This window comes from Panthera leo, chromosome B4, assembly GCF_018350215.1.
Source record: "Panthera leo isolate Ple1 chromosome B4, P.leo_Ple1_pat1.1, whole genome shotgun sequence".
Taxonomy (NCBI): domain Eukaryota; kingdom Metazoa; phylum Chordata; class Mammalia; order Carnivora; family Felidae; genus Panthera; species Panthera leo.
In genome coordinates, this window is record NC_056685.1 from 113,841,499 (window position 1) to 113,861,425 (window position 19,927).

The 19,927-nt window shown below is 33.6% G+C and overlaps 1 protein-coding gene across 3 annotated transcripts in view; it reads right to left on the reverse strand.

Moving 5' to 3' along the window:
- EEA1 (early endosome antigen 1) overlaps window positions 1-19,927 on the reverse strand; it is a 114,240-nt gene that overhangs the window by 16,087 nt on the left and 78,226 nt on the right. For all 3 annotated transcript variants that reach the window (XM_042947350.1, XM_042947352.1, XM_042947351.1), the window contains 5 exons: window positions 17,672-17,827; window positions 15,795-15,934; window positions 8,383-8,713; window positions 7,188-7,289; window positions 5,218-5,412 (listed from right to left, as the gene is read on the reverse strand). In XM_042947350.1, coding sequence (XP_042803284.1) covers window positions 5,218-5,412; window positions 7,188-7,289; window positions 8,383-8,713; window positions 15,795-15,934; window positions 17,672-17,827 — 924 coding nt within the window. The remainder of the gene's footprint in view (window positions 1-5,217; window positions 5,413-7,187; window positions 7,290-8,382; window positions 8,714-15,794; window positions 15,935-17,671; window positions 17,828-19,927) is intronic.

Sequence of the window (19,927 nt, forward strand, 5' to 3'; positions counted from 1 at the left end):
TCAACTATGGCTTTAAATATCATTTATTGACAACTGACTCCAGAATTTGTGTCTCTAGCCCCGATCTCTCTGCCTGAACTCTGGGCTCATTATAACTGAGTACTTCCCTGACCTCTCCACCTCAGTGACTGACAGAGATCTATCTCAAGCAGAACTCTTGATTCCTGACAGCAAGGCTGCTCATCAAAAAGCTTCTTTCCTCCAATAAATATGGTCATCTATCCACTTGCACAAGCCACAAATGTAGAGTTCTTTTTTTTTTAAGGTTGATTTATTTTTGAGAGAGAGAAAAAGAGAGACAGAGTGTGAGTGGGGGAGGGGCAGAGAGCGAGGGAAACACAGAATCCGAAGCAGCCTCCAGGCTCTGAGCTGTCAGCACAGAGCCCGATGCGGGCTCGAACCTACAGGCCACGAGATCATGACCTGGGCCAAAGTTGGCCGCCCAACCAACTGAGCCACCCACATGCCCCTGTAGAGTTATTCTTGATTCCTCTTTCCATCACCTCTCATCATCTAATCTATCAGCAAGTCCTGATGACCCAAACTTCCAAAATAGATTTTCAAATCATCCACTTCTAACACTTTAATTCATTCTATCATCATGTACTGTCTGGACTATTGCAACCATTTTTCAATGTCTTCTCTGCTTGCTCCTTTATCTCTCTGTAGTTAGACTGCACCATTTTCGCTCAAAATTCTCCAATCGATTCTAATTATCCTTAGAACAAAGTATATTATTCTCTGTTACCTTCTAATCTATAAATCTTCATGCATATGCTTTGGCCCTTATTTACTTCTCTGAGTTCATTTCATATTACTCTTCCTCTTTCCCACCACACTTAACCTACATTGGTCTTCTGTTTTTAGAAAATACCAAGTTTGTCATAGCTTAAGGTCTTTGCACTAGTTGTCCCCTTGGACCTTTGTATGGACAGCTCTTGTCTTTTAAGCTCAAATCTCTTCAGGGAAGCTTCTTTGGTCACCCAACACTTAGCAGGACTCAGTCCCATCACTGTCTTTCCCATCACCCTGTTTAGTTTCTTTCCCAGGAAAGTGTAAGTTCCACAAGAACAGGTTCCTTATCTGTTCATGACTATATCTCCAGAACCCGAAACTGTGCCATGGCATAATATAGGTGCCTAGTAATATTTCTTAAGGGAATGAATGGCAAATAGATTGGAGGTGGAAAAGCCTGGAATGACTCTTAAGAAGCTCTTATAATAGCCTGGTTAAGAGAACAAAATGACTTGGGGCGCCTGGGTGGCTCAGTCGGTTGAGCATCCGACTTCAGCTCAGGTCACGATCTCACGGTCCGTGAGTTCGAGCCCCGCGTCGGGCTCTGGGCTGATGGCTCGGAGCCTGGAGCCTGCTTCCGATTCTGTGTCTCCCTCTCTCTCTGCCCCTCCCCCGTTCATGCTCTGTCTCAAAAATAAATAAATGTTAAAAAAAAAAAAAAAAAGAGAACAAAATGGCCTGGACTAAGACTGTGACAGTGGGAAATGAGAAAAGGGAATGGATTCAAGAGAGTTAGGAGGTAGGTTGACAGGAGGTGTGCTAACTGCCAATGGAGGAAAGGGGGTTTGATCTCCCTGTATGTTATCTCAGAACACCCCATGTCACCTCCTTTTCATTCCCTCCAATTTAGATTCTTCATGATGAAGAATTCCTGTACGTCTTTCTTCATCTTGAAGACTATACTGCACTTATATATTTTCTTTTATAGAATACTATTTTTTTCTTTTTTTTTTCCTCCCCACAAATCTAGTTTTCTTTCCCTTTCATCACCTTCATGGCTCTCAACTAAGCCCTCTGCAAAGTCTCAGTAATGACCATAAAAGCCCTTTGGGTTCATACTTGGGCTTTCATTATCTTTACTCTGACAGGCTGATTCATTCATTTAAAAAAATTATCAATGGCTTATTTGTCAAAACACACAGTTCTCTGACTTTGAGAAACTCAAATCTATTAGTGGAGAAGTCAATTTAAAACAAAAACAAAACCAGACCAATGCAGCAGTTTGATAATTGCTTTAACAGACATACACCCAAACTTCCAAAGAAGGATACAGGAGGGTCAGTCATTTACAATTCATCCTTCACAAACCGACCAGTTTTTGCTCTAAAACAGGTCTGATCACACTCCTCCCTTCTTAAAAGTCTTTAATATTCCAATATTAAAATTGTAAAATGGAAACAACTATACATCTACTGTGATCTGACTTCACCTGATTCTTATTCTCCCTTATTCACCTTATTCTCCCCTCACTTCTTCATTTATCATGTACTCCAACAGCTAACCTTCTATAACAACATTTTCTAAGTCTTGCAAACTTTGCTAATATTGTTTTATCTCCTTTAAATATCTAAATTCCTCTTGTTTAAGCTTTCACAATTATAATCATCTTCAAAGGCCCAGTGCAAATGCTAGTTCCTTAGAAAGCCAGTCAAAATTTCCATTAAGTTCTAATTTTTCTATTTCTGTTTAAGTTCTGGTTTCATTCTCCTTTATACATTAGGGTTTTTTTTTTTTCTCTTTACATATCTACTTCCTCATTAAATTACAAACTGATTGAGAGTTGGGGGCTATATCTTATTCATTCTGAATTCCCATAACAGATTCCAAATAAAGTTGGTGCAGGGGCCAATGACTTATAACCTACTTGCAGAATTCTTGATCTTTGGCTCTCAAACAATCATTTCCAAAGTGTGTGTGTGTGTGTAGCCACGTATTATGTAAGTGTACACACACACATATTTACACCCACTTAAACATTATCTTTTTTTTTCCTATTTCACTGTGGGCCAGTGATTAACTGTCACAGACCATCGCTGCATAGCCGACCATGCACACTGACACACTTAGATCATAGTTTGCTATATTTCCACTTAATAGCCAAGAACCACTTTGCTTCCGTACTGCACTGGGCACAGTAGTAGGCATTTTAAATACATTTTCTCAATCTTTACAAGAACTCTATGATTCTATTTCATTTATCTCGGAAAGATAACCACTTCCCTGTGGCCATAACCCTAAGGTGTGTCACATGAAACTTAAACTCAGATCTGACTAGCTACAACATATGTCCTTTCCATGCTACACTGCTTCTCAATAAAACCAGACCATACTTGCCTTTCAGTGATTCTCCAGTTACTCTAAATTTATTTGTTTAAGTTTTATTTATTTTGAGAGAGAAAAAGAACAAGCAGTGGAGGGGTAGAGAGAAAGGAAAGAGAATCCCAAGCACTGCACTGGAAGTGCAGAGCCCAACATGGGGCTCGATCTCATGAATCGTGAGATCATGACCTGAGCTGAAATCAAGAGTCAGATGTTCAACTGACTAAGCCACCCAGGGGCACCTAGTTACTCTAAATTTAAAGTCTAATTTATAGCGACTGGCTATCCATTCAAAATTCCCCCCAATTTAAAAAGTGTGCTCCTTATTTTAGCATCCATACACTAACATAAATTAACTATATCCATGGCTGAATGCTTGTGTCTCCCCAAAAGTTCATGTTGAAGCCTAGATCCACAATGTGATAATATTTGGAAATAGGACTTTTTTTAAAAAAATATTTTAAAGTTTATTTATTTATTTTGAGAGACAGAGAGAGAGCGTGCGCATGCGAGTGCACACACATGCAGATGGGGGAGGGACAGACAAAGGGAGAGAGAATCCCAAGCAAGCTCCACACCGTCAGTGCAGAGCCAGAAGTGGTGCTCAGACTTATGAACCATGAGATCATGGTTTCCTGAGCTGAAATCAAGAGGCGGATGCTTAAGTGACTGAGCCCCCAGGTGCTCCTGGAGGTAGGACCTTTAGGTCATTAGCCCTCATACATGGGATTAGTACCCTTACAAGAAGAAACACAAGAGAGATAATCTCTCTTTCAGCCTTATGAGGCTACAGCAAAAAGCATCTACCTACAAGCCAGGAAATGGGTCTTCATATCACTGGATACGCCAGTGTCTTTATATTGGACTGCCCAGCCTACAGAACTGTGAGAAATAAACATTTACTGTTTAAGCGACCTAGTCTATGGTATTTTTGTTATAGCAACCCAAACTAAGACAACTATCAATAAAAACATTTCCTTTAAATCTCATAATTCTTATGGTGTCAACTAGTAAAGTCATACAAAGTATGGGCACATACATTAATCATAAATCTAAAAGAAATCATATTGTAATGAATAATTCAAGAGAAATTGTGTTAAAAATAGTTGGGCTTTTTTTTTTTTTAATTCATGAAGTTATGATGCTATAAAAATGAAGATGTGGGGAATACCTGAATATGAGGCTAATAGATTTGGGAGAAAAGAATGACCTCAAGACATCAAATCGTACAACAAAATATGTACTGTGATAATTACATCCTGACTTAGGATTATATGTAACACCAAAAATGCACAGGCAAATTTGTCTACTCTTGTTTATTAGAAAATTACTCTTTTGTAAAGTGGCATTAATAATGGTTATAAAAACAGTGGTCAACATAAATTACCTATTTGCAAGGTTAATTTTATTTTCTCTAGTAATATGATAGCCAACTCTTAATGATATGACATACTTTGTTCTACATAATAGAGATTTCACTTTTCTCTTTTCCATGGACCAACTGATATGCACATACCAACAGTAGGGAAAAGCTTTTTGTTCAAATATTAAGTATAATACAACTTTGTCAACTCTTGGTGTGGACAAGTATTAAAACATACTTAAGAATAAAAAAATAGATACTTAATAAAAAATTAGAATAGTTTAGAAATGGAAACCATTAAAGATGTAACTTAAAATATCAAACAGTTATAACTATATGAAACCTACATTCCTTAATTTTTTAAATGCATACCATTTTGTGGTTTTTGCTCTTATCTTCCCTTGGTTAGGATAATTTATTTTTAAATTCCTTTAAAATTTTCTAATACACTAGAGAGGTTATATAAATTACTCCCATCTCATTAAATGTTGTTATTTATGTCTATCAAATCATTAGTACTAGAATTTTAAACAAACATTATCTAAAAATGTGGTTATAGTGAATGGAAATCCAGACTTATATTATTTAATTACATATTTAAGTGCTTTTATACATTAGAAAATACTTTAAAAAATTGTGAGCACATGTAAATTTTTCCTTGTTGCAACTCATCTGTGTTATATTATCTTAACTGCAAAGACTGTCTTCCCATAGAAAGTAAACACATATCATATTACTACCTTCTGTGAAACAGCAATTTTAATTTCTCCTTGGAGTGCTTCAATTTGCTTTTTCTTCTGTTCAGTCAATTGCTTTAGCTCATTTATGTTCCCCTGAAGTTGCTGTTCTTCTTTTTCCTTTTGTTTTAAAGTATTCTGGGCCTGTGCCACTTGTCCCTGCATTGAACTGAGTTCCAAATTCAACTGATGAGAAGTCTAAAGAAAATAAAATCTGTTTAGCATTCATTCCATGAAGACACATTTAGTACCTACTACACACCAAGCACTACTCAGGTAGAAACCACCACTCCCCTGATGGCCATAGGAGATCAACAGTAAACCAAAAAAAAAAAAAAAAAAAAATCCCTACCCTCACGGAGCTTTCATAACTGAGACTATTTGCTATTAGATGACATGCTGGATTAATCGTCAATATTTGTTTAATCTTACCTTCCTTTCTAACTTGTAAATATATATTTGGATAGAGCTTGTAAATGAGCGAAACTGCTATTACCTTGTATCATAGGAAATAGGAATATCAACATCAATCTTTAGACTGCTAGAATGTCTACTGACTTTCGAGAATATTCTCAAAATGCTAACTTAGTCTGATGGCCATGGTTAACCAAAAAGAACAGCTCCATATGAACTATGATAAAACTAAAATCATTTTTCGCAAGTATGTTTAGTATCTGTCTGATGACACTAAACTATACCATTCAATAGTTTCCTTATTTAGAGATCTGGGGCATATTGTGCTATTACTTTGTTTTTACAGTCTACTAGGATCTATTTCTGTTCAAAATTAGGTATTATAAAAAGTCACACTGAGGTTCCTCTGTGGTCAGTGTGAACCACTATGATCTCCCACCCTTCCAGCCAAAGTCATGTTTTCATGTTTTATGCATATTATGAACCTAATTTGAGCATTTGACTATATTCAAAGTTAATTTTGAAAAGTTTCACTGCTACATATGGTTGCTTCAGCTCATCTCCAGCACAAAGGGAAGTATTTTTGTGCAAAACAGAAGACAGGTAGTGTAACAATAATGATGATTATAATATGATAACCAATGAGAAACTGACAGCTAACATTTGAGCTTTTATTTGCTTATTTTGTTAAGTGTTCTACGGACTTTGAAATATATTAACCCATTCATCTCTTATAATAATCCTATGGCACAGATTCTCTTATTAGCCCCATTTTACTGCTGAGGAAACAGGAACACAGAGAAATTAAGTAATGTGCCTAAAGCAAGGCAAGTCAGCATAACGAGCAAATGGCACAGGCAGGATAGAAATCTGGACAATCTGGACTCAGAGCTCGGGTAATAAGTCACCATAATTTTTCCACCTAAAGGCTGGCATCTAAAACACAGGTGTCTTCTTTCCATCAACAACCAGACTATAATCACATTAAAGATTTCTCAGGACTAGGTTTTGCTGCTTTTATCAAATCATAGCTCTAGAAAAACTATATACCTGGGTTCTAACCACAAGAGGTAGGTCTTCAGAGAATAACAGCTGTATATTATACCCATTTATTTACTCATTTGCTGGTTTGTTTTTGATGGACAGCAATAAAAGCATTAACCATAAAAGAATCTGTTGTTATACAACCATTAACATACCATTAAATATACATGTCCATGAAATAAAGAGCCCTTAAAATGTTATTTCTATTGAAAGCCTATCTATTTTTTCAATCATAAATAATGTACCCAAATCTAAGTTATCTAACTCTATAGTAAGTTGATTCAATTAACTTTATTAATTATAATCCTTTATTTTGGGTCTTTTATTATGAACTAGCTTAAATCTTTTTAGTAGTAGGTAGAACGCAAATGTCAATTTTATACTATTTTTTTGTGATCCATTATGTTTCAGAGAAATAAACCTCCTTTGATTTAAGTATCAGTGTGAAAATATTTTGTAAATATAGAACTTATTATTCTTTACCTATTTTATGTTACAGAAAAAGAAAATCTTACTTGCTTCTCCTTTTCAAGTGACTTTTTCAGTTCATTCTGTTCCTTAAGTGCATTTTCTGTCTGTACTTGAAGCTGATGCTTTAATTCTTTGCAAGTTTTTTCCTAAAACAAACAAACAAACAAACAAACAAAAAACTACATTATGCAGAAGATACTTGTAGTAGCTTTAAGAACTCTGATTTATACACTTAGTAAGATCCACACATAGAAATAAACCAGAATCACTGATGGTTTAGAATGGGATAGAATCATCCATTTCAGTTATAAAACTGGCAAATATTACAGCAATAAGGGTAGAGGGACAGGAAAAGGTTAAGAACTTCTATCATCAACCATCAGCAGAATACTCTGGAATTCTCTGGAATCCACATTTTATATCACATAATTAATTATAATTAACTTGGCATGCTATTTTAAAAGTATAACAATCCTTAAGAAAATGGAAAAAAGGAAATTTTTGTGAAAGAAAGCATTAAAAGAATAAATAAGGAATAATCACATATAACTTAAGAGGGAAGATGTATATGTAGGAGATGATTTCTCCAAACAGAAAGAAACATAAAAGTAACATACTAATACCATATATCTTTTGTGCTACTAAACACTTTCACTGATCTTCACACTGAGAACAAAAGAATTTTACCTTTGCTGCTACTCTGTTATTCTGGGTTAAAGTATTTCTAAGAATACACTCCCCATTAAGAATTTCCTGAGACTGTGTGACTTTTTTTCCATATAGTTTAAATGTGTTTTATGGTATCTCCAAGGCATGGTATTATCTAGAGATTTAGAATATTCAGTCGAGAAGAAGAAAGTTTACAGTGCCAGAATTAAAAGTCACGATCTTTCTGATCCTTTTCTGGTTTTTAGGCAAGTGAATAATGTCTGAACCAGCAGCTATATTCTCTGTGAAAATTTCTCTGAGGACAAACAGGAGGCAGTCTCCCAAATCTAGCATCATACCAGCAATAAAGAAAAACTGTTTATTCAACTGAAAGTTTCCTGGGCCTCTGGAAAATTATACTCACAAACACCAATATCTTTTTCTCAGGTTAAGCAATCCCAGTTCATTTCCTCGCAAGAATTAAAATCATTTAAATGTAGGATAAAAAGTCATCAGTGACTTAAGCAGAAACAAAAGTACGTTTTAAATAAAAATCATTTCTACCTAACCAAGTAAACATAAACAACTAACCAAATCTAATATAGCAGCTTTTCCTTTCTGGTTTTCCTTTTCAAATTCACTTTTGGAGTTCTTCAAAGAATCAGAAACTTTTGATAAATTCTCTTTGGCCGCAGAAAGCTCTGTCATTAGAGTTTCTTTCTCCATCTTCGATTGTTGCAGTTCTGCTGCTGCTGTTTGAATTTTGTTATTCAATTCCTTGTGCTGCATCTTTGCATCTTGACTTAAATTTTCAATTTCTTGTTCAAGGATTTTTTTTTCTTCCTCTTGCTTGGTAAGCATTTGCTTAATATTTTCAAGAGCTTCAGATTTTTTCTGTAGTTCCAACTTTGTACTGGATACTCTAGACATTTAAGAAACAACTTTTTAAACGATGCATAATTTACCATGAAAAATTAATAATTATTGAGTTTTGAAACTTCCTTGTGTAGCTCAGAATAAAAAAGAATAAATTAATGTCATAAAACCACACAACTGAAAAAACCTTAAATATGATCTGATCATGTAACAGAGATGATTTTCTTTGAGTCAAATAAGTTAGTGGTAAAGCTAAGACTACCTAACAAGTCTCCTGACTTAATCCAGTCTTATCTATTGCAATAGATGCCCCCCCAAACTGTACATATAGCAGACCTTCTAACATATAGCACACCCTCTAATCTACAACAGCCAGAAAAGTTTTTCGGGTACCTTAAAGAATCTACTCACTGTGTTAGCCCTCAAGCATATAGAGAATTTTGCCTCATTCCTTGAAAATATACAACACATTATGTTGTCTTTTAGGTATTAAACTTCAAAACATGATTAACCCAGAAAAAAATAAAGCAAATTTCATTTCAAGCACAGAGAAAAAAGATTTACTTTAATCCTAGAGCCTAACAGATTATTCAAGAGACTTGTTATCATTTGTCCCTTAACATAAATTTGCTACACCTGAATGAAAAAGCTGTAAGAATAAGGAAATGGAAATATAGCTTCAAGAAAGTTAAAAACTTCTATTGTTTTGATAAAATTATGAATTATGAACCAAATTCAATGAAATTATGCACTAAAAGAAAAACACATTAAAGATAAACCATTTTAAAAGTGAAAATGAAACTGGATGCAAAGTAATATTTCTTGAATACATACTATTTCTGATGCTTTATAATCAGCATAAATTCAATAATATGCTAAAGAGAGGTTGTTAAAAGATGTACTAGCCACATATTTGTGGAGTTGGGTATTCATACAATACCAGAATATTTACACTTTGAAAATTTTCAACTTTTAGTCCCAGAAACTTACTTTTACTTTCTAAGTGGCTAGAAAAGATGGGAGTTGGGTGCATTCATAGGATACTGCACCTCACCGATTTTCAAAGGTATAAACACAAGTCATTACACTGGGGCACCTGGGTGGCTCAGTCGATTAAGTGACAGACTGTTGATTTCAGCTCAGGTCATGATCTCATGGTTGGTCATGAGATCGTGCCCACATCAGGCTCCGTGCTGGGCATGGAGCCTCCTTAAGATTCTCTTTCTCCCTCTCCCTTTATCCCACTCCTGTTCACACTCTCTAAATAAATTAAATAAATAAATAAATAAATTTAAAAACAATCAGAAAAGTCATTACATTAATATTATTTTACCTTTTTAATATAGTTATAATTCCTATCAAGCAACCATAAATTAGGACTTGATATATATTACTATGCTACTTAACTTCCCCATAAATAATTATTATAAAATCATAAGATTATGTAAACTAAAGAAGGCAAAACAGAAATAAAGGCTTTCATGGTCACTATAAAACTTTATTTTTAAAAAGGGTACTAAAGTAATAAATCCACAATCACAGTTGGAAACTTTAACACTCCTTCTCAGAAATTGACAGAACAACCAGAGGGGGGAAAATGGCAAAGATACAGAAGGTTAAACAACTTTACTTGGAATGAATAAGTCAAGGGAACAAAAAGTACAGTATAGGGAACACAGCCAATGGTACTATAATAATGTTGTCTGGTGACAGATGGTAGCTACCATTTTGGTGAACACACTATAACATACAGAGATGTTAAATCACTACGCTGTGCACCCTAAACTAATGTAACATTGTCTGTCAACTATACTCAAACAAAAAGAATTTTTTTAAACATTATCAACCACCTTGATTTGATAGTTATAAAACACTTTATCTAACACAGAATACATATATGCGCACATGAAAAATTAACCAAGATAAGCCATACACTGGGTCATAAATAAGATAGTTTGAAGAGCTGAATTTTATCGAGTATGTTCTCTGTTCGCAATGGAATTAAATTAGAAGTCAATAAGTGTAAGCTATCTAGAAAATCTCCAAATATTTGGAAAGTAAACAATATACTTTTAACTAACCCAATATACTTCTAAATAACCCCATGCATCAAAAAAAAAAAAATCTCAAAGGAGATTAGAAAAAATATTAACTGTACAGTAATGAAAATACATCAAAAGATGAGAGCTGGAAAGAGAATTAGATACATAGGTGTAGGTGGGCCTTGGGAAAGGGAAAACTTTACCCTGTTCTTTGGGTTGAGCCCTGGGATCAGAGATAAGGTTTAGTCAAATCCCAGATGTGTTTCCTTGGCCCTTTTTTTCCTATGTAGTACAGTAGAAATGCAAGACTCCACATAAAAAACATTTCCATAAAGTATATAGGCAAAAAAAACCCTTTAATATTAAAAGGTTTCCCTACCTTAAAATGAGATAGAAGTCTCTGAGAGAGTTCTGAACCATATATTATTAGAACATAGACTAGAAATGGGCGCATTTACACTGAACCCATTAGAAATAGAAAGAAACACTGGGCCCATAGGGACCTCGGGAAGGAGAATAAGAACTAACTCAGAGGTGATCTTCATGGACTGATGACTGGGTTCCAGAGAAGACAAACTACTCAATGGGTGATATGAAGGATCAGATGTGCTCCCCAAATATCTGTGCACTGGTGTGAGAAGGAATGCCATTTAAGGTATCTAATGTACCTCTACATCCTCAAATTCAAAGCATCAGGATCCACTCTACTGGATGTGAAAACAAGAAATCTTTCATCATCACTTCCAAAGACAAAACCATGAAGGTGTCAAACAACTTAATTATCATCAGTCTGATGGGTTTTATTTCATTTTCCTGAAGGGTACCTTTCCCAGGCTCTCAGCTTCCATCTGTAGGACTGAGAGTCAAAACTCTTCATACCCTTGTTACAGATCAAGTCTGTCAACTCACAGTGGCCTACTTAACATTTAAAGGCAAAGTCTACTGAAATGTGACTGGTCACAAGCCCTCCCATAAGACATCCAGATGAATGGGGTGGAACTGGTTTTTACCCATCATAATTCTAGTGAGTTTTGTGTCCATTGTAGATCTTGTAGCAAGACCCAATCCAAGCATCAACATCAAGAGCAAGCTAAGAGATTAATTCTATCTTCGTAGTGAACAAAAGATAGCTCATCTTTGCAGCTTTAATCACTATTTAGGTTATGTCTGGAAGCACATACCCTCTCTGCCACCAAGGACATTTGGAATTTCATACATAAATTAATATTTTAGATTCTAATATCTTCTCAACTAATCCATCCTTATACTCAGAGCTTTCATAAGCCCATTAAGCACTTAGTGCAAAATAGAAAAAAGACAATCTTCCTCAAGGTAATTTACTCCATCTGTTAAAAAACTGTCATACTATACTGATTTTACTAGACTAAGACATGTAACTACCATCTGCAGAAGCCTGACATCTGGCATTGACAAAATACAAAGAGGGTGAGGAACTGAGAAAATGAAACAGATACTACAAAAGGTAAACATTCACAGGGAAGGTTTCACATTAAAAAACTATAAAGAGAAGAGCAAACTAAACCCAAAATCTAAGGAAGAAACTACTAAAGAGAAGATGAGGTATAAATTAAACACAAAAGTGACAAAATCAAATTATAAGATTCTTTTAGAAAATTGACAAACCCCAAATTAGACTGATCAAGAAAAAGAGAATACCAATTACTGCTATTAAGAATAATAAGACATCACTATAGACCCTACAGACCTTAAAAAGTATAATGATACTATGAACATTATACCAATAAATTTAAGTTTAGATGAAATGGATGAATTCCTTCAAAAACACAAATTACCAAAACTGACTCAACTAAAATGTTAGAAAACAATAATAGCCCTGTATCTATTAAATAAATTGAACTCCAAATTAAGAAGCAACCCAGAGAGAACTTCAGGCCAGTTGGTTCATTGGTGAACTCAATCAAACATTTAACAAATAAATAATACTCATCACATACAAACTCTTTAAGAAAGGAGGGGAAGAGGGAATACTATCAATTTATTTTTAAGACCAACATAACCATGATTCCAAAGAACACTGCAAACCAGTAGTCCTCATGAATGCAAAGAAAATTTTAAACAAAGTATTATCAAGTCAAATAGAGTAATATATAAAAAGAATAATACAGGATGATCAAGTGGGATTTATCCCAGGAAAGCAAAGTTATTTAATATTTAAAAAGCAATCAATAAAATTCACCATATTAACAGAATACAGGAGAAAAAACATATGATCATGACAATAGATGCAGAAAAAAGTTAATAAAAAAATTTAAGAAAACTAGTATATACAGAAATGTGCTCAATCTGATAAAGGAATCCACAAAAAACCTACAGCTAATTTCAAAATTAACAATGAAGTATTTCATGTTTCCTGCTCAAGGCTGGAAAGGAATCTACTTTCCTATCAAGGATATCTACTATCTTTTTACATTCAAATGTTCACTGGAGGTGTTGGCTAGCAGTAAGTCAAGAAAAAATAAAAAACATCAGAGACCTACATACTGAAGAAAAAAAAAAAAGGATAACTGTTGCTAATTCACATATATCAAGACTGTCCACTTGGAAAATTCTAAAAACTCTAGAAAACAAAAATGCAAACTTAACAAGGCTAGTCAATAGATAAGACTCAATTGTATGTTTATGCTAGCCACAAATGATCACAAATTTATATTTAAAAAACAATTCCATTTGCAATAAAATTGAAAAACAAAGTTTTTAGGATTAAATTTAGCAACAGATATTCAAGATCCCTATTTTAAAAACAACAAAATGTTGACCAGAGATATTAAAGAAGACATAATTATTAGAAATATACTATGTTCACAGATTAGAAGACTCAGTATTGTTAAAACATTAATTCTCTCCCAAAGTGAACTAGAGACTCACTGAAATTCCAATCAAAACTCAATAATTTTATTTGTAGAAATGGACAAGTTAATACTAAAATTTATATGTAAAAAGCAATGAACTTAACCAAGACAACCTTGAAAAAGAATTAAGTTGGAGGGCTGATACAGCCTGATATCAATACCTATACCAAGAAGATACAAAAATCAAAATAGGACGGTATTGATGTCTGGATATCATAATAGACACATAGACTAATAAAACAGAATAAAGCCCACAAATAAACTCACATATATTAGGTAAACTGCTTTTGACAAAGGCACCAAAGGCCACTCATTGGAAGAAAAAAGTTTTATCCACAAATGGTACCAGAACAACTTAATGATGTACAGGAAAAAAGGTGATCCTGGACTCCATCTCAGACCTCTCACAAAAATAAGTTCAACATAGATCCTAGACCTAAATGTAAAAACTAAAACTGTAAAACTTCCAGAAGAAAACATAAGAGAATTCTTCATAAACCCTGGGAATAGGCAGAGGTTTTTTCGAAATGACACAAAACATTAAACATAAAATAAAAATAAATGGCAAATTGAATTCAAGCAAAATTTAAAACTTTTCACTGAAAGACATCACCAAAAAACAAAAAACAAAACAAAACAAAACAAAAAGCTGTTAGGAAGTCTTGATAATCTATTTGGTTAACTCACTGGCTATCTGGCAAAGAATAAGAACTTTGCATATATAAAGAACTCCTACAAATCAGTAATAAAAAGACCCAATGGGGAAAAATTTTTTAATAGGTGAAATAATTTAACAGACACTCCACAGTGAAGAAACGCAAATTAAACCCACAATAAGACCCCATTTCATATTCAATAAATAGCTAAAATTAAAGGACCGACAACACCAAATACTAGCAAGGATATGAAGCAATGAAACATTCCCAGTAGAAGTATAAAATGGTACAGCCATTTTGGGAAAAGGTTTCGGAATTTCTCATACAGTTAAACATACATCCACTCCACCACAGCCCTGTACTTTCACAAAAATACTTGTATAAGAACGGATAGCATCTTTATTCATAACACCTAAAAACTGCAAACCACCTAAAAATACTCACCAACAGAAAACAGATAAACAAACTGTAATGCATTCAGTGGAATAATATTCAACTATACAAACAAAACTAAAAATAGTGCATTGAGAAAAAAAAAAAAAGCCAGTCATAAAAAAAAGAACATACTTGTATGATTTCATTTCAAAAACACACAACATTAATCTATGAAGGCTGAACACAGAACTGTGGTTTTCTACAAGGTATTGACTAGAAGGGCACCCGAGGAAACTCCATGGGTATGAAAATGTTGTGGGTGGGAGGGCATATTATTACACAGAGTATACACTTACTAAAACTCAAAATTTTATATGTAAGATCTGTGCATTTAACAGTATGTAAATTTTACTTCAATAATTGTTAAAAGGTACACTGATTCTGGTGTTTCCCTTGTGTTCATAAATACGATCTGTCAAGATGTACCACAAAGCTAAAATAAGTCATTTCTTGTAAGAAAGTATACATTCCCTACTTGGTATAGTCCCTCAACACAGAAGCCTGATTGTTCTTGGGTGATATATATAAATACTCCTCTATTTGTTAATTTCAGAGTAATTTATTCAAATCAGTGAACAACTCAAAACAATTGCTTTAACCCAGATAAATGAATACCATATTACTGTTGAAAAGAGACTAGATGACCCAAATTTTCAGTCCTTTCTAGTGAAGGTAAATTTAACCATACTATGATGCTTTTATTTTTCATTCAGTATTAACATCAGATTATAGAACCAATAGGAAAAAACATTTAATAAATCTTTAAGCACTGTGATAGCAAAACTGAAATCCCAAGAGTTTTTTAAAATGTTTGAGAGGGAAAGAGAAAATGGGAATGCACGCACACAAGCGCGCACACACACACACACACACACACACACACACACACACACACAATGGGGGTGGTGGGCAGAGAGAGAATCCCAAGCAGGTTCTGTCAACGCAGAGCCTCACACAGGGCTTGATCTCACAAACCATGACATCATGACCTGAGCTGAAATCAAGAGTGGCACGCTTAACTGACTGAGCCTCCCAGGCACACCTGAAATCAGAAGATTTTAATACTTAGTTTATAATCCTCTCCCTTAAGTAGTTTAGCTTACATTTCTTTCTCCATTTCAAGTTGTTTACTCAATTCTGTGGCTCTAAGCTCTAAATCTGTATTCAGCTGTCTTTGCAGTTGTAGATCCTGCAAAGCTTGCTCCTTGTTTCCTTTAACTTCAAGAGTATCAGCTTCTAGTTTCTATGAAAGAAACAGAATACAGTAACCATTTTAATGTCAATAATTATCCATTTATTATTAAATATAACATTTTTGTTTATACTCAAATTGGTGTTGACATAACACAGAGTAATAACCATAAAATGTTTATGTTATAACAAAAAACACATTTTCCATTCTGAAGCCACTACTGAGTAAAGGAACTATTTATTTTGGAATCTTTCAGAGGACCTACCAGCAGGCTTTGTACATGACAGGCAGTCACCAAGTTTCTGTTTTTTAAAATTAACTCTAAATAACAGAATAAACAAAATAATTGTGTCTATTGCTAGAGTAAAAGTTATTAAGTCAAGTACGAAAAAACTAGGTAACAGGTTCATACATAGGCTCATTAACATATATTATCCTTTATATACAGTAAACAACACTGATGTAATTGTAAATATTCAAAACTAAAATGGAGTTGTCATATCATCCTTCTCCTTAGTACCTATTGCCGCTAAATATAAAGACAGCTGAATTCCTGATATTGCACCTTTAAATTCTCGGTTTAGAGACTGTTGTTCCTCACAGTGTAGTTTCTGTCTCATACATATACATATAACTGTGTGCATTTTTGCAAATTTGCAAAATCAAACTGTTAAATATAAAGTTTGAATATATAAGAGTAATGCATTTTCTTGCATAGTTGTAATAATTTTGCACCCTAAATATTTTATAAACCAACCTAGGTATCTATAGCTCTTATGCAACTCTTACAATAGATTTTGATGCAACTGTAAAATTTTGTAACAAATAATTACAAAAAACATATGGAATACTCCCTAAAATAATTACCAAATGTTAAAGATCTGATTATCACAAGAGACACTCTCGGTTCTAAACAATTATTTGTAAAAGATACCCAAAAAGAATTCTCATTAGATACTTTTCAGTAAAATCGTTTTTCTGTTCTTTTCAAATTATTACAAAAAGTAATGTGTCATTACTATCATCATTGGCCATAAAGAAAAAGAAACTCATAAATAGAATTAAAAATGTAATTCTTCTTCCATGTTATATTGGTGTGGATATACACATATACATGTACACATCCAATAGTTCTACAGAAGTGTTCTGTTTGTGAAGGTATAATTTACATATATATAGTAATTTGAGAAATCTTTGTTTAATCAATAGTAGATCCCATTTCAAGGACAAAGGACTCAGGTCAAACCCTTGTCTGATAGGTCTACTCATTTAATCTCTTTAGTACATCAACAATTTCACTTGGAGTTGAAGTTAAGAAGCAGTTTACCACAGCATAAACTTATTATTAAACTAAAGACAAAATCCAAAAGATATAAATGTAAAATTTAAAAAGTGAAGAGGTCTGTCATATGTGAAATATATTCTGAAATAAGGAGGGAAGGAGATAGGAATGATGGAACAGAAGAGGCTTCATAACAACAACAATGACAACAAAATGGTAAGTTCCTTGTAATTACAGAGTAAATCCCTGGTTGGTTGTTTTTTTTGAAACATTACAAAGGAACCAGTATAACTGTCATTTGTAAAAGCCACTCATTAATAAAGAAATTAAAATTAAGAATGGAATTCAAAATTAAGACCAGAAAAATTCCAGGTAATTTAAAATTCTATAACACAACTTCACCTTTGTTTGCAAATTTAAAACCTTTGATTCCTTCTAGGTCATCAGTTTCCATTACTACAGTAGCAGAAAATATAAGTAATACACTCAATATCTTTTATACAAACCTTAATTTGACCTTCTAATTCTTCAGTTTTTTGTTCTAAAGAAAGGTGTTTCTCTTTATATTCTTTAAGATGACTTTCCAACTGACTGCAATGTTCTTGCTTATCCTGTAACTTTGCAGTGACTTGATCCAACTGAGTAGTGATCTTATTTAACTCCTATAGAAAAGTACAATTGAAAACTTTGGTAACGTTTTCTTTCTTGTATTCCCAAATGTTTGATCAAAGTACTACTGAAAACTCTAATTCTATTTAAGAAACTATTTGAAGGTTAAGAAACTATTTGAACTATCAGAGGTTATTTTACTAGTACAAAGGACCTGAACTGAAATTGTACATAGCATGAGATATTAAGTTTATATGCATCACCACTTAACTTTTTCTAGAAAGAGTTATTTTAGGACTCAAAAGATACAATAGAACATTAAATATACTAATAATAAAATAACACTTTTATATTATAATTAAATGTTTTCAATCTTCAAGATGCTATTTTTATGTTGGGATGAGCACTGGGTGTTGTATGGAAATCAATTTGACAATAAATTTCATATTTAAAAAAAGATGCAATTTTTAAAAATAACATTTAAAAACTATTACAGTGACTACATCTATGAAACTTGTTCATTTGTAATATCTAGAGGCACTGAAAGAATTAAAATCACTAGTAAACCCACCACCCACAGATAATCACTATTAATGTTTTGATAACTTTCCTTTCAGTCTTTTCTGTATGTTTCCATTTTTTAATTTATACTTTTGTTTTTACTTGATTTACTATTGGTATTATTTCTTTTTTTTTTAATATGAACTTTATTGTCAAATTGGTTTCCATACACCCAGTGCTCATCCTAACAGGTGCCCTCTTCAATGCCCATCACCCACTTTCCCCTCCCTCCCACCATCAACCCTCAGTTTATTCTCAGTATTTAAGAGTCTCTTATGGTTCGCCTCCTTCCTTCTCTGTAACTTTCCCCACCCCTTCTCCTCCCCCCACCCCCACGCGCCCCAGTCTTCTATTGAGTTTTTCAGGATCCACATATGAGTGAAAACATATGGTATGTGTCTTTCTCTGCCTGACTTATTTCACTTAGCATAAACTCTCCAGTTCCATCTACGTTGCTACAAAAGACCAGATTTCATTCTTTCTCATTGCCAAGCTGCTAGGAATTTACCCAAGGGATACAGGAGTGCTGATGCATAGGGGCACTTGTATCCCAATGTTTATAGCAGCACTTTCAACAATAGCCAAATTATGGAAAGAGCCTACATGTCCATCAACTGACAAATGGATAAAGAAGTTATGGTTTATATTTACACTTTTAAAATAGAGGTAGAACCTCGCTTTACATACTACAGGTTTGTAAGCCATACAAAGGTTTTATTATAACCTTTGTTTTTACATAACAATGCATCATGAAATTGTGTCATTATTTTCTAAAATATTGTATTTGACTGCATAAATTCCCATTTTATTGATTCAGACCTTTTATTAGCCAAATGTCCTATTTTGGATTCTTAGATTGCTACTAAACTTTCCGTATGTTATTAACAGAAATGTAAATAGCATCCTAAAAGCTATGATTATTCCCTTAGCATAAACGACTAAAAGTGAGCTAAGGAATATGAAAAACCCTAAAGTTCTTGAAATATATTGGCAAACAGCTCTCCCTATCACCATTAAAAGGTTGAACTTACCTACCACCAGCAACATATGAAAGTGACTTACTCTTCCTCTTCTACACCATCTCCAATCCTTCCAGTATTAAACAAACACATTTCACCTCAACAAGGGCATACTGTCTTAATTTACAATTGATTGTCTTAATTTACAATTGATTCTTAATCTGAACATTCACTAATATATTTTTGATCATTTACTCTTTTGTAGCTTCATGCAATTCCTATCTGTTTTAAATATCGAAGATATTAATCCTTTGTCGGACATATTTCAGAAAGTGTATTATTCTTTTGCTATGTGCTTTCTAATTTTGTTAGCAATATTTTTGGCAAAAAATTTTTAAACTTTTATGTGATTATTCTTATCAATAATCTTTTCATTACAGTTTCTAGCCTGATCTTGTGATTAGATCATATTTTCCAGATGTATGTAGCAATGAGTAAAAAGTTGCAAAACATGCATACACAGTAATTCTACGTGCATAAAAGAAAATATTAGTGTGTGTGTGTTATATATGAACATACACACACATATTTGCCCAATGCTTATAGAACTCTGGACAGGTACATACCAAATTT